Genomic DNA, 16,262 nt, shown 5'->3' on the forward strand with positions numbered 1-16,262 from the left:
ATGTGCAGTTTTTGAGGCAATAAAATACTCTTCTGTTTGAGATTTACGTAACAAAGGATTATCCCTAAATTGTTACATTGCCAACTTTAAAGATACAAAGTTAGAGAAAGAGCAGGGGCATCTCATTTTTAATTAATATATCTCTGAATTGTTGGAGCTTGTATTCTTTCAATAATTTAATAGCATTAAAATATTAAAGAAAAATCCAAGACATTAAATCATTTAAGAAGAGTGGGGGGGGGTGGAAATATGTGCAAACTCTTTGCTGCTGCTGCTGCTACTAAGTCACTTCAGTCGTGTCCGACTCTGTGCGACCCCATAGACGGCAGCCCACCAGACTCCCCCGTCCCTGGGATTCTCCAGGCAAGAGTACTGGAGTGGGTTGCCATGTCTTTCCCCACAAACTCTTTGACCTTGCAGTATTATTTCTAAAAATTCATCTTAGGAAAGTAATCATATGGACAAAGACTAACTACATTCAGTGTTCTCGGCAACATTGTCGGCCATACTAAAAATGTGGGAGCAGTTGAAGTATACAGTATGAAGTATACGGTATACTAGTATGGGGGACTAGTTAATTAAACCATAGTACGTTCTCTAGGAGATGACTGAAGTGGCTTCATACGCGTGCATGCATGCATTCATGTAGTGAATTATATCACCTTTAAAAACAGTGTCCTGTACACCCATTTTCATGGCAGCATTACTCACAATAGCCACAAGGGAGACACAGCCCAGCTGTCCATTGATGGATGAGTGGATAAACTAAAGGTGGTACAGTGGGATATTATTCACCCATCAAAGGAGGGAAATTCTCACACACGCTAAAACATAGATGAACCTTGAAGACACTATGCTAAGTGAAATAAGCAAGGTGTGAAATAACAATTACTATTTGATTCCATTTATATAAGGACCCTAGAGTCATTGTATTTATAGAGACATAAAATAGGATGGTGATTTCCAGAGGCTGAGCAAAGGGAGGAATGAGAGCTTATTATTTAATGGTACAGAATTTCAGTTTGTAAAGATGAAAAATGTGGGAGATGGATGGTGATGATGGTTGCACAACATTGGGAATATACTTAGCTTTTCAAGCTGTGCACTTAAAAGCAGTTAAAATGGTAAATTTTGTATGTATACTATGACAATTTTAAAAAGTACCATTGAAGTGCATTAAATGAATAGAAAAGTGTTCATGATATATCGTTTTAAGTGGAAAAAAAAGTCATGCTTATAATTTGTAATCTCTGTTCATTTCCTCTTGCTACTGTAACAAATAACCACAAATTTAGTGACTTAAAACTTTCTTAGAGTTCTGGAGATCAGAAGTCTAAAATGGGTCAACAGAGGTGCATCCTTTCTCGAAGCTATAGGGGGAAGAATCCATTTCCTTGCCTTTTCTTGTTTCTAGAAAAGTTATCTGCATTCCTTGGCTCATGGCCTCTTCCTCCATCTTCAAAACCAGCCTCAGAGCGTCTTCTAGTCTGTCTGTTTCTGTCTCTCTGTTTTCCTCATCACATCACCTGTTCTCACTCTGACCACCCTGCTTCTCTTGTGAGGACCCTTATTACACTGGGCCTACCCAGATAACCTACAGCCCTCCCCCACATCAAGACCCTTAATTTAATCACACCTGCAAAGTCCCTTTACCATGTAAGGCACCATGTTACAGGCTCTGGGCTTCCCTGATGGCTCAGACAGTAAAGAATCTGCCTGCAGTGTGGAAGACCTGGGTTCGATCCCTGTGTTGGGAAGATCCCCCGGAGGAGGGAAAGGCTACCCAGTCCTGTATTCCTGCCTGGAAAATCTCCATGGACAGAGGAGCCTGGTGGGCTGCAGTCCATGGGGTCACCAAGAGTCAGACACGACTGAGCGATGGAGCACAGCACATCACAGGCTTCAGGGATCAGGATGTGGACATCTTAGCAGGGGGGATTATTCAGTCTACCACCTAGCCCACTACTTTTTTTTTTAATAAGAAATGTAAATGAAATATTTACAGATGCATAAATAGCAGCCATATGTTAACTATAATCTCTCTGGATGAGTAAATTATGGATCTTTTTTTCTTCTGTTATTTCTGAATTTTCTGCTTTCTTTTTTTTTAATGAGTAGGTATTTTGAATGAGAAAAACAGACATCAACACAAATTATTCTTTAAACCAAAAAAGTCTCTTCCCAGTAGAATGAGGGAAGTAAGAGCTACAAGATTTTTAAAGTTCTTCTTCTAGAATCACTTTTTAAGCGGAGGAGACAATCCAGAGGGAATGTGGATTGCCATAACACACAGCTATTCAGGGGTAGAATTAGGGCCAGAACCCCCAGTTATGACTCCTTGCTCAAGTCTTTCCTCTTTTCTGGGCTGCCACATGAGAGACTTAGAGGCCGGGACCTTGGAGAGGTCACTTTATAGGAGCCTCTGACCTAGAAACTTCTGTTGAGAACAGTGAGCAAATGAGAGCTGTGAAATTCAATCCTCTGACCTTTTTTTGTAGGAAAGTCAGCCACCGCAGTCAACATGGCCAGGTACTACAGCGCTGCCTGCCTGAACCTTGACTCTGTTGTGCTGGAAGCCATCTCTGACAGCAGCAATGTCGCAGGCATCCGCGCCCGGGAGCTCTGCATTCGGGCTGCTATAGAGCAGTCCATGAAGGAGGAGGAGTCTGGTGAGAGCCATTTCCTCTGACTCTTTGTGGCCAACTGGCCCTAATCCCTTTGGCGATGCTCAGTTTACCCTCCCTCCCTGGGCTTTTCTCCCACAGCTCCATCGAAGGCTGATTTATAACCTGTTGCCCATCAGCAGCCCAGAGAATTCTCTCCCACAGACATCCACTGTCCTGGCTGCCCAGTGTGCTTGGCACTACAGCGAGCAGGGCGCATATGGCCCACATCTTTGTGGGTAACCCCTGGAGGGGGGACTGACATGCAGAGCAGAGGACAGTATGTAACAGAAGTACCAGCTTCTGCAACAGACCAAGTTTGAGATAATTGAGTCCCAACAAGCATTTGGGGAAGTTTTCAGGGAAATGGGCTTTGAAGGAGGAGAATGTTGACAGGCAAAGATGAAGATAAGGACATTCCAGACCAAGAGAGCAGGGACGGTAAGTTAGAGGTGGGAAGACAGGTTGCGGGCAGTCACAGTTGACCTTAGTGCTGAGATGAGGCATTTGGATTGTACTTTGAAGGAAAAGAGGAATTGGGCACTTTTCACCCTGTGGGAGAAATAGCCAGAAAGTCACAGGAGGAAAGGCACTCTCGTGGTGTCTTGTAAATAAAGCAGTAGTGAAGCGGAATGTGAGTGGGGCTGAGAGTGACCTGCATGGCAGGGACTTGAAAGAGGGGGAGGCGTTTAAGGTGGCCACACTCGATGACCACTCACAGAAACCAGAAAGAGAGAGAATTATGCCATTTACCAAGTTAGGGAACATGGGGGAGGAGAAAGTTTGCTGGAGAGGAAAATTAGTTTTTTAAATCCCATAGTGGTAGTACTTACTGCTAAGTACTAAGTAGTATGGCCTTACTCATCAGAGGTTAAGAATCCTGACTCCCTCAGATCCTCTGAAGACGTGCGAGGCAGGAGAACAGCTGCTCAGTGTGCAAAAATCTATGGACCATAAAGCCGAGTGCCTGCTGAATGTAGGCTCATTCTTGTAATAGGAATGCTTAAAACAGCATGATGTCATTCCTAATGGAGTCCCACGCTTACTAGTTGGTAGACCTGGCTGGGGCTTTCAGGAGAAATGGGAAATTCTTTGCTGGGAAGATGAGAGAAACAGCTTTCTAGTGGTGTAGGGAAGAAAAAACATAATTTTCTCTCTACTTTTCTGATTTCTTGACTGAGTGCCCCTGTAATAAAAAGCAAATTAACAAGAGAAGAACAAGTTTATTAACATGGATGCTTCCTGTGTCCATGGGCAATACTCGGGGGAAATGAGTGGCTTTTAGAATTCAGGAGTAAATGCCGCCTAATAGGGAAAGGAAAGGGGGTTGTGGTCCTGTTAGGGGAGGGTCAGTGGTTTTTAGGAAAGATGAAGGGGCCTTAGGAGGATGGATGGGAGGTATGATGACTTCTGATGGTTTGGGTGTAGTGTGGACTTGAGTCTTTCTTCTGTGACGAGAGTCCATCTCCCTGGTTGATGAAACTTCCCTGGACAGGATCTGTGACAGTGGAGCTTCTTAGGGAGACTGTCTTCCAGTGGCTGGGGGGAGGTCAGAGAAAGCCACTCCTTGCATTTACTGCTTTTTTCGAGTGCCTACAGCTTAGAAAAGCCAGGATATCACAGCAGCATGTTTCGAGGTGGCGTATCCTGAGCTCCTATTGTCTTTCTTTGGGGGTGGCATATTCTGGCACCCTTTAGTGGGAACCCCAAGCTGCATCATAATTCCAGCTCTATTAGATTTTTTTTTATTTCCTTTTCTGTCAAAGTGCATTTCTCAGAGGTCTTCGGAGCTGTGTTGATGTCCCTTGACAAATCGTAAATTTGAACTCCCTGAGAAAGTAATGTCAAGCTAAAGGCTTAATGATTGGGAGAGACTTCCTCAACAAAGTGAGAGATGTGGCTGCTGAAGTATAGGAAATCAGTTCAGAAAGTTCCAGAAAGAGAAGAGAGAGATGGACACAGGGCAGGATGGGACCTTGGAGGACACTTATCTTTCAGGAGGAGGCAGAGACAGCAAAGCCGGGGAGGTGGAGAAGGCAGAGTGAGGGTCAGAGGCAGGGGCAGTCAGGGGGGCTGCTGGAGGGGGGCCAGAAGGACTTCCATGCCTCTCCAGAGCCCTAGTTAGGAGTCTGGGGGACCCTTCCTGCTTTATTTTTCTCATAGCCCTTATCCCTAGTTAACATACTATTTATCCTACTTACTCTACTGTCTGTCTTCCCCCCACCCCGACAGGAATGTGAGCTTCCGAGGCAAAGATTTGAGTTAGTTTTTGTCACTACTGTATTCCTGGCATCTAGAGCAGTGCCTGGTGCATAGTAGACACAGTAATTATTTACAAACATGTATTAAATCAGTAAGTGAATATGATCAGAGATGGCTGAAAGTTCAGATTGAATGATCCCTGAGAAGAGGACAGCTATAGTTCATAGTTCAGAAGTCACTGGTGACTTCATAGAAAGCCCTTTCAGTGGTGAGGGTTAAACCCAAAGCTACATTTGCTGTTTGCTGTGAAGTCAGCTGGCTGTACTGAGGTGGAAGTGACCAATCTAAACCCATGGGTCCCACACAGGACCCGCTGGCTGCTTGAAATGTGCCAAGTCCACACTGAGATGTGCTATAAGTGTATGATATGTGCTGGATTTTGAAAATTTGATGAGAATAAAAGACTGTAAAATAGCACAGTAATAATCATGTCAGATTTCCTGGGCAGGCAGTTTCGCAAATGATTACCTTCTGGGCTGGAAGAGAAGGTGGGGCAGAGTCTTGCGGAATCCCCTGAGTAGATGAACAGTGTAGGCCGGGGCTCCAGCCCAGACTGGGCACACACCCGCCATCATCACCATCCACCCCCAGTGGCGGAGCCCCTTCTCCCAGCCCTGCTGGGCCAGCCACAGGTGGAGGTGGCTGCACCATCCCCAGAAGAATCACACTAGGTTTCAACTTGCCATCCGCCCTATTATTTCCTTGTTATCCTGAGGTGATTTTCAGTATAAACCCACTCTCTCCGTGTAGCCCAGGAAGCTGCTGCTGTGAGTCAAAATGCCGTGGGACAATTGCGACTGAGCAGTGAGACCCTGGGCAAGTTAACTTCAGAATCCACTCTGCTAACTCCCGAAGTGAAACCTACCAAGCCTGTGCGTGGGAGTGTGCTGCTCACCAAGGGCAAGGCAGAGAGCCACGGCTCGGGGTCTCAGAAGCAGCATCACCAGCACGCGTCCGAAACGCCCCAGGTACAAATCAGGGCTCCCCAGAAGGAGGGTTGGGATCCCCCCTCCTCCTTCCCCCTAATCCCCCTCCTTCTCCTACCCCTCCTCCTCCTAGCATCTCGCATCGGGTCAGCACAACCTCATTCCTACAGGTGCCCTGGCCAGGCAGGCCTGGGTACTGCCCTGTACCACTCCTGGTGTGAAGCAGGTCAGGTCCTGGCAAAGTGAAGATAAATAAAGCAAAACCCTGCACTCAGGCTGAACTAAGAGCCTGATAAGGGTGATCACCACACATTTTATTTGCAATAAAATGAGATTAGGACAAAAGAAGTACGTAAAAAGAATTAGGTTAAACCATCCAAAATTGATATGAAATTGATAATATTCAACCACTTGAGACCTCTGTTGCAACAACTTCATATGGTTCAACCTACTTCTAAAGGAATGTTAATATAAATTGTGGGAGGGCTGCAGAGGAGTCTTGAAAAGTCATAAAGAAGTCAGAGAGTTTGAGTCATGTGCCGAGGGACTTCAAGAACAATCTCGGCTGAATAGCAGGGGCGGAAGCCAGAGAGAGTGGGTGGCACAATGGATTGTTGGTGGGAACCCGAGTCAGATGAGTGCAAGCTTCTGAGATATTTGAAAGAAAGGGAGAAAAGATCAAGTAGTCGTTAGAGGAGCAAACCCAGGGTCAAGAGAGTGCTTTCTGTGAAAGGAGGTAGAGGAACAAGCAGGTTCTCTAAAGATAGGAACTCCTGGAGAAGTAGAAGGTGATGATCTTCCCAAGAGCGAAAGAGATTCCAAGGAAATGTGGCGGGGGAGACCAGGATTAAGCACAGTTGAAGGAAATTGGTGCCATCTTCCTCTAGAGCCAGTAAAGGTGTGAAAATAGATGCAGCTACTTGTGGGGGAAGCAGGGTGGAGAGTGAAAGTGAACAAATGTTTGAATGAATGAACAAATGTTTGCTGTTCAACACACATAGAAGGCATCTTCCACAGTGTTCCTACTTGAAACTTATAGCAGTTATTCAAGTGAGATAGGAATCTTCCAGTTTACAGTACAACCTGTATTTTATAGATGAGGAAATGAGACCCAGAGATTAGACGATTTTCCCAAGGTCACATGGCCTGTTAAGTGGAGGAGCTGTTGAAACACCAGACTTCTGGATCCTGACTCCTGATCCTTCTCTCTCGAAACAGGTTTCCTCCAGCCCTCTCCCCTCGGGGCCCACGCAGCGTCGACTCAGCGTCAGTGCCAGCGTTGGAGGTGATACTGGGCTCATGAGCTGCGTGCTCCCTGAGGAGCTATTCACTCAGATCCTGGCCGACCGAATTCAGGTACGTCCACACCTACCTACGTGGAGATGCAGGGCTTACACGCCTGTCCCCCTGCTGCAGTGCTGAGGTTCTGAGCCATTGCCCACACACAGCAGCCCAGAACCCAGGGGCCTCGGAGAGGAAAGATGGGTTTCTTCACCCTCTTTTGTCCTTTTGATACCCATCGTCAGTCTCTGACCCTGTCTGTCTGCTGGCTGAAACCACACTCACCTTAAGGACCAGTGAGCAGAAGGTAGCACATTCAACACACACACATATACAGAGTCATGGTACAGCCCTCAGAAGTACGTTAAAAATCATAACGTGGAGCCATGATAAGTTAGAATTTGGAGTGATGTTAATTGTGGTAAAAATAAGTGTTTACATAGCTCAATTGGTAAAGAATTACCTGCAGTGCTGGAGACCCGGGTTGAGTTCCTGGGTCGGAAAGATCCCCTGGAGGAGGAAATGGCAATCCACTCCAGTATTCTTGCCTGGAGAATCCCATGAAGAGAGGAGCCTGGCAGGCTACAGTCCAGGGGTCACAAAGGGTCAGATGTGACTAAACTACCACCACCATGTTAATAACTGAGAAAATCAGATTATTAAATAGTATGTAAACCATAGTTATATTTCTCTAAAAATATTTATAAATGTGTATCATACACATAATAAAAATCCTTAAAACACATGTTAATTGTGGTTATCTTTGGCTAGCAAGATTATAGGTTTTTAATCTTCATACATTTCTGAATTATTTTACAATGATATATGGCTCTTAAAGTCAGAAACACAGTAACTGTTTCTTTTTGTTTTGATTTTTCATTAGTGTTGTTCAGTTCAGTCGTTCAGTTGTGTCTGACTCTGCAACCCCATGAACCACAGCACACTAGGCCTCCCTGTCCATCACCAACTGCCGGAGTCTACCCAGACCCATGTCCACTGAGTCATTGATGCCATCCAACCATCTCATCCTCTTTCATCGCCTTCTCCTCCTGCCCTCAATCTTTCCCAGCATCAGGGTCTTTTCCAATGAGTCATATCTTCGCATCAGGTGACCAAAGTATTGGAGTTTCAGCTTCAACATCAGTCCCTCCAATGAACACCCAGAACTGATCTCCTTTAGGACAGACTGGTTGGATCTCCTTGCAGTACAAGGGACTCTCAAGAGTCTTCTCCAACACCGCAGTTCAAAAGCATCAATTCTTTGATGCTTAGCTTTCTTTATACTCCAACTCTCACATCCATTCATGACCACTGGAAAAACCATAGCCTTGACTAGACGGACCTTTGTTGGCAAAGTAATGTCTCTGCTTTTTAAGATGCTATCTAGGTTGGTCATAACTTTCCTTCCAAGGAGTAAGTATCTCTTAATTTCATGGCTGCAATCACCATCTGCAGTGATTTTGGAGCCCAGAAGGATAAAGTCAGCTACTGTTTCCCCATCTATTTGCCATGAAGTGATGGGACCGGATGCCATGATCTTAAATTTCTGAATGTTGAACTTTAAGCCAACTTTTTCACTCTCCTCTTTCGCTTTCATCAAGAGGCTTTTTAGTTCCTCTTCACTTTCTGCCATAAGGGTGGTGTCATCTGCATATCTGAGGTTATTGATATTTCTCCCAGCAATCTTGATTCCAGCTTGTGCTTCTTCCAGCCCAGCATTTCTCATGATGTACTCTGCATATAAGTTAAATAAGCAGGGTGACAATATACAGCCTTGGTGTACCCTTTCCTATTTGAAACCAGTCTGTTGTTCCACGTCCAGTTCTAACTGTTGCTTCCTGACCTGCATACAGGTTTCTCAAGAGGCAGGTTAGGTGGTCTGGTATTCCTATCTCTTTCAGAATTTTCCGCAGTGTATTGTGATCCACACAGCCAAAGGCTTTAGCATAGTCAATAAAGCAGAAATAGATGTTTTTTCTGGAACTCTCTTGCTTTTTCCATGATCCAGCGGATGTTGGCAATTTGATCTCTAGTTCCTCTGGCTTTTCTAAAACCAGCTTGAACATCCGGAAGTTCACGGTTCACATATTGCTGAAGCCTGGCTTAGAGAATTTGAAGCATTACTTTACTAGCGTGTGAGATGAGTGCAATTGTGCAGTACTTTGAGCATTCTTTGGCATTACCTTTCTTTGGGATTGGGAAGAAAACTGACCTTTTCCAGTCCTGTGGCCACTGCTGAGTTTTCCAAATAGGTGTTGTACTTATAAAGAAAAGAAAACTAGATCATCAGAATTTGGGAGGGTTTGCTGCTTATGGATTACAGAAAACTAAATTGCTTACCAGGTCCTAGAGATGTGTGTTTGCTTTGGTTTACCAGAATGGGCCACAGTATTAATTGCACATTTAAGTAAACAAAGATCAGACTTGAGTTTCTCAGAAGAGGAGGAATGTAGTCACCAGCAATGATTCATGTTAAGGTTTGAACTCACTACTGCGTTAAAGGTACCATTGCTCTCAGCTCATTTGAACACTGTGGTCTAGTAAGTGTGCACGTGTTTCATACAGCCACAGTAAAGGCTGAGACCACTGGTAAAACCCAAAGTAAGCAAGGAGAGCTGCACTACTCATAGTACTGGCCTGTGATGAGATACAGAGTTTGCGCTACTTCCTTTATTGACAAAGTCTTCCCTATGAGGGAAAAAAAATGGCAACTAAACTAAACAGTATATGTACTGATTGCAGTTGTTGATTTTCTGACCCAGATTCTCGTCTCATCAGAAAGTGGTAGTAATCATTCTCTAGCCCATGGTGGCCAGTCTCTGCACTACACTTTAAGTAACACTGCAGCGCAGCCGAGGCCTGTTCTACAGTAGTTATTGTTACCAAAATCATTACGCTCCAAGGCAGGAAAACCACTAGGATAAAAATGGCCCAGCTGCTACTGCTGCCTTTGTTGCAGAGGGACACCTTTTATACACATCTTCCTTCTCTGTATTTCATGGATCTTCCCAGATTCTCACCTTAACATTATTTGTTTTCTTGATTTCTACAGAGACAGAATAAATCCTTTACTCTGCAGATATGTATGGCAAAGATCTTTCATGACTGCTGAAACATTTTTATTTTTCTCTCTTGTTTAATTACAGCCCCATTGAATCTGGCAGGTGGCAAGGCAGTGGAACTTTCATCTGGGCCCAGAACCAATGGTTCTGGGTCTGCAAAACCAATGGCAGCACCTATAAAAGCAGCAGCGAAAGAAAAAATAGCTTCCTTCTCGGAGAGCAGATGGTCTTGTGGCCACAGTAACTGTTTGTGCTCTGGTTTCAGCTGAGTGACTGCTACCGAGGAGTGGTGTTTGACAGCCTGGAGACACTCTTTGCTCGGAACGCAGCTACCGCTCTCCTCTGCCTGCTGAAGGCCATCGGCAATCGGGAGCACATCTATGTCATCAACATGGCCCAGGATTACACAGCCATGAAGGCCCGGGAGAAAGCCAAAAATGAGCAAGAAGGTAAGGCCATACCCTCCTGGGCTGTCCTTCCAAGCCCTATAGGTCTTTCCTTTAAACAGAGCTCTAGGCTTTTAGGGTCCTTCCCTGCTGTGAGCACCGATAAGGCTTATGTGCAGCGACATCTGCCATCTCACTGGCGCCCCAGCTCTGCCCTGGAGGGTGGCTGGGAGTTCTTACTTCTACTTTGCATGTGAGGAAATTGAGACACAAGTGACCTGCTGAGAGATTGTAGAAGGAAGGATGGAACCCAGCTCTTCTCACCATAGGCACCTTCCTCTTTCCCCTGACATTACGTTACATCCTTCATCTTCTGTAATTACAGCCCACCAGAGGGTATCACAGGGCTTCCAGGTGGCTCAGTGGTAAAGAATCCACCTGCTCATGCAGAAGATACAGGAGACGGAGGTTCAGTCACTGGGTTGGGACAGTCTCCTGGATGGCAACCCACTCCAGTATTCTTGCCGGAAAAATCCTATGGACAGAGGAGCCTAGCTGGCTACAGTCCATGTGGCTGCAAAAAGTCAGACATGACTGAGCAACTGAGCACTGACTGAGAGGACCACATCACAGGCCCCATCCTTACTCAGGTGACCCATTCATTAGCTTGTCGGTTTTAAGCCCACTGAGAATTTCCTGTAAGACCAGAGTAACGCTTGTAACTTTAGGAAACAGTTTCTACATTTTAGCCTATTGTGTACCAGGCACTGCAGCAGACTGTGTACACTAAAATGTCTTTAAAGGACACTTTGGGTCATTTAGTCCTCACAAAGAGTATTGCCCCCATTCTACAGATGTGGAAAACGAGGCTCACAGATATCAAAAGTTTTGTGTAAGATCACAGAGCATATTAGTAAGAGCTGTGTAACTCTGAGTTCTTTGCTTTTTTGTCATTCCAGGGGCCTGTGAAAATTTTTCAATGATTGAATAGTACATACACACATACACAAAGAAAGTAATGTTAGCTTAAATTCCAAGTTTAGACAAAAGCAGACCCAGCAGATCTCGGCCCCCAAGGGAGAGGACGGTGCTACCCCTCAGAGGCAGAATCCTGCTTCAGCCTCAGCTCCGGCCATATCACTGCCCTTCCTCATTCAGCCTTGCCTCTGTCTTCCAGAACAGTCTGCACCAGTCATAATGCTTTTCCTTTTAAGGAAATATTTACAAACACTGAGCTCTCTTAGTTCATAGTGAAGTGAAAGTCACTCAGTTGTATCTGACTCTTTGCGACTCCATGGACTATGCAGTCCATGGAATTCTCTAGGCCAGAATACTGGAGTGGGTAGCCTTTCCCTTTTCCAGGGGATCTTCCCAACCCAGGGATCAAAGCAGAACTCAAAGACTGCTTCCTTTTATTCTCATCCAGAGATTGACCAGACATCTCACAGCAATATTTCAACCTCCAGATTCCTAGTTTCCAGAAACCTCATTTCCCCACAACAGTCAACTTTTGAAAGAAAGTATCTTTTTTCATTTTCTCAATTACCTATAGTTTTCACAGTTGCAATATAGGTTCCTATTCCCTTAATCATTTTTAAAAGTCCTGAGGCAGCATACAATATTATTATATTAGAATCTAGTTGTTATTGAACATTTATGAATGTGCCAGGCATTGGGCTAGGTGCCTTACATGATTGCTTATTTGATCCCCACAACAGCCCTGTGAAGGAAGAATTATTATTCTGATCTGTTACTATCCTCTGGTAAGTGTTAGAGACTAAGAACTCAAGATGAAGATCTCTGAGCCCAAAGCTCAAACTCAGGGAAGCATCAGGCAAGACTGTGGTGCCTGTGACGTGTGCAGAAGCAGCCCAGAGCCTTCGTGCCAAGTGTGAACCACACTTCAGGACCTGGAATCTGCAGGGTGTGGAAGCTGACAGTCCTGTCACCTGAGCACTTTGGTGGCTTGTGTTAGTAATGGGTAAAGTCAGCGGGTGGTATATTACTTTTCTATTTCTCCAGTAATACACTGCTTTAAACTTGATGACTCACCACAGATATGTTCTCTGACAGTTCTGGGAGTCAGAAGTCCTAAAATTCAGGTGTCAGCAGAGCCATGCTCCTCTGGGGGCTCTAGGGGAGAATCCTCTTCGCCTTTTCTGGCTCCTAGAGGCCCCTGCATTTCTCGGCTCGTGGGTCCTACCTTGCAACTCTCTGACCTCTGCCTCATTGTCCCCTCTTCTTCTCTGACCCTGACCCTCCTGCCTGCCTCTGGTGGATCTCTGTGATTATATTGCGCCCACTCAGATAATCCAGGGTAATCGCCCAACTCAAGATCTTTAATTTAATTACATTTGCAAAGTTCTTTCTGCCATGTAATGTGACATATCACAGGTTCTGGACATTAGCACGTGGACCTCTCTGGGGCCTCTGTTCAGCCTACCACAGATGGAGACCATTGTGGGAACTGTGTGAGTGCGGGAAAGCCCACCAGAGATTAGGAGGCTGCCTGTGGTACCCGCTGCCTCTCCCTGTCACACACGCACCACAGCCTGCTTAGGCAAGAGCTAAACCACTGAGGTCCCCGCAGCCAAAGCTGGTGAGTGAGATTTTCCCACCCTCCTGTTTGTTCCCCCACAGAGCACAAACGCAGGGAAGCGCAGAAGAGAGAGAAGGAGCGTCTCCAGAGCATGGGTGAGGAAGAGTATGATGCCTTGACAGAGGAAGAGAAGATAAGCTTCAACCGAGAGGTCCAGCAAGCCCTGCGGGAGAGGAAGAGGAGGTCAGCGTCCAGGGCTGGTCGGAAGGGAAGCACTGCCCCAGGAGCAGTTTCCGTCAGGCACATGGCCCGTCCTGGAGACCAGGGTCATCGGGGCCGGCGGGGAGGCAGCAGTGGTCACGGGAGACCTGGGAGGATGACTTGCTGAGAGCAGAAACAGGTGTCTTGCGCAGCCAGGGTGCTGGTTGCCGCAGCCTTCCCAGGCCTCCATTCTCCCGTCCTTCCTTCTTTCTGGGGGACCTGCGGGACCCAGGGCTAGAGGCTGTAGCGTAAAAAGAGGAGGGGCTTCTGGCCCCTGCACTCCTGCTGGCTCCCCTGAGAGCTACGGCTCATCAGCCCCTGTGCACAGGTGTCCACAGATGATCCCGGGGGCCACTCTTGTGACGTGGGCATGGTGGTTGCCCTCCATAACTTAGCCGTTTCTCCTTTCCTGGCATCTTGGCCTTTGGTGGGGCCGACCATCCCAAGGTCTGACTGCCACTCCCACTTGCTCCTTGGCCTGGGCAGTTCAGCAGAGACCCAGGGCAGGCTCCCAGGCCAGTGCTCTCAGCCCCCTTCTGTGCCCATCCCTGGGGACCACACGGGACTGACTGAATCCCCTCCATACCACCCACGAGACATGGCCCACGATGTCATGCTGTCTCCGATACAGGTGGGCAGTGTCCTGTCCTCAGATCTTCAGACATGCCAAGGGAGGGAGGGGGGGTCTACTGCCTACCCCTCCCTAGGATTCCAAACACTGGTGGGGGAGGGGGCAAGATGCCACCTATAATTTAATCCCCTTTTCTCCTCTCCCCCTACCTCCAGACTCCTCCCACTGGCCCCCAAAGAGCTTTTATGTCCTCTACAGCATCAGTATATATATATATACATACCCACATCTCCTGCCTGGTCTACTGCAAAATGCCTGGGCCTCAGGAATCCCAGCTTTGGGATTCCAAAAGAATCGCTTTTTTTTTTTCCCTCTCATTCAGGTCATTTACTTTCAGGCATTCATCTCGCAGTGGACTTAGAAAATGCAAATCTGACTCTCAGAGCTCAGCAGTGACTTGTTTGTAATGCACACACACACAAAGTGACGAAGTAATGAGGAGCCAGCTTCAATGAGCAGAGAGCCACAGCAGCCAGGACAACCAGGGATTCCCAGAGAGGAAAACAAATGGATTCCGTATCCTCAGAAATGCCATCCCCTCCACTCTTTGTTTATACACGGTGCCCAGGCTTGGTGCCCTCTCTGCCGTTAGCAGCAGGGAGACCCGGCTGAATCCATAGCTGGAAAGGAGAGAAAGAGAGAGAAGGAGAGGAACGTGGCCTTCAGCTGTAGCACCACGGCTCCAAGTGGGCCACAGTGGGGACCGCTGTGAAAAACATCATTTCTTCTTGTCTAAACTTCAGACATAAGTGTAGAAAGCTGGGCCTCATCTGTACTGATATCAGAACAATCTTTGAAAGTTGTTTTTTAAGAGTGATAACATCCAGCTTATTTACAGCCCTTGCCTCACTCTCCTGTGAAAGGAGACTGGAATAGAGTTAGAGATCAGTCGAGAATTCCTCTTAGTTGAGCTTCAGTTATCAGTTTTACTAAATGACGATTCAAAGGTAGATGTGAGCCATCCTTTCCTCCTTTCTTCCCTTCTTTTCTTCTCTTCCCTTCCATCTTCCTTCCTTCCTATAATATCTAGCTTTCTTTTGTTTTTTTCCTGGTTTTTGTGCTGCAGAAAGCTCTGCACCATGTTCCCCCACCAGGTGATTGCAGCAGGGGAGGGGCTCGGGCAGGGCCCTCTGAACTCTTTTCTTCTCTGCCTGACTTAATGAAGGGAGCTGGAGAGACTGGCAAAGGAGATGCAGGAAAAGAAGCTACAGCAGGAACTTGAGCGACAGAAGGAAGAAGATGAGCTAAAACGGAAGAATAAAAAGCCAAAGCAGGGACCCGTAAAGGAGGAGCCGTCCATGAAGAAATCTCAGATACCAAGCCGGCAGGTAGCAACCCGCCCTGGCCCCTCAGCGGCAGGCAGGTGCAGACTGGCCCACCACCACAGCTAGCATATCAGCCCAGCATATCTCCCCTCCAGAAAGCTGGCCTACGACTGTGCAGACTCTGTGGTGGAGCAAAAGGCAGGAGGAGAGGGATCAGCATTTTCTGAGCACTGACTGTGTGTCCCACACTTTCCTGTGCTTCCCATAATCCTGTCCTGTTACATCCTGTCCTTCCTCAGAGGTTCAGAGACATGAGCCCCATCCGGAATTTAACAGGATGAGCTGTGACAGTTGTATGTGTGCACAGATCTGGCTCCTTCTGCTGTCTCCTGCAGCCCCGTGGATGGTGTTAAATCAACTGGTGGTGAAGAGCTGTTTGCAGTGAGCCACCAAGTCAGTGTGTTCAACCAGGAGCTGATCCTTGACCGCAGTCAAGGGAGATGCTCCAGCATAAGCTGTCCTTGTGATTATCAGTCTGCCTGTCACGTCTCTGCCCACTGTGACACACGGTACCCAGGCTTGGTGCAGACTGGCCAGAGCAACGTGCAGGGTGGCGCCAGTGGCTGAGGGGTGGCTAGCTGGGGTGCACAGTGGCCACTCCAGCCCCGAGAGTTCTGAGGGTAGAACTAAAGCCAGACTCCCAGACGAGGTGCACTGGTCCCAGGAGGCAGATGGAAGAGCAGAGGAATCAGTGTCCAGGAGTCCCCATCAGGTAGAGCTCAGGAAGGAGCAGATCTGAGCACTTAAAACTTAGGCACCAAAACAAGGATAAGAAACAGGCTCCTGCAACCTTCCAAATGCAAGCCCTCCCCTCAGTAGGTGTTTCTTCCACACTCAGTCCACTTCCACTTGGAACAGGATATCTAGGCAGAACTCTGTAGACGGGAACATAACAGCAGGCACCCAGCCCTCCCTCCCCCACACAA

General features: G+C 46.9%; 1 protein-coding gene across 1 annotated transcript in view; it reads left to right on the forward strand.

Moving 5' to 3' along the window:
• The window catches only part of HYDIN (HYDIN axonemal central pair apparatus protein), a 347,988-nt gene that overhangs the window by 265,121 nt on the left and 66,605 nt on the right, over positions 1-16,262 (forward strand). Inside the window, exons 40-45 of the mRNA XM_060398473.1 lie at positions 2,499-2,669; positions 5,676-5,893; positions 7,070-7,207; positions 10,460-10,643; positions 13,221-13,362; positions 15,177-15,339. Of these exons, the coding sequence (XP_060254456.1) occupies positions 2,499-2,669; positions 5,676-5,893; positions 7,070-7,207; positions 10,460-10,643; positions 13,221-13,362; positions 15,177-15,339 (1,016 nt within the window). The remainder of the gene's footprint in view (positions 1-2,498; positions 2,670-5,675; positions 5,894-7,069; positions 7,208-10,459; positions 10,644-13,220; positions 13,363-15,176; positions 15,340-16,262) is intronic.

Source organism: Ovis aries, chromosome 14 (genome assembly GCF_016772045.2).
Source record: "Ovis aries strain OAR_USU_Benz2616 breed Rambouillet chromosome 14, ARS-UI_Ramb_v3.0, whole genome shotgun sequence".
Classification (NCBI taxonomy): Eukaryota; Metazoa; Chordata; class Mammalia; order Artiodactyla; family Bovidae; genus Ovis; species Ovis aries.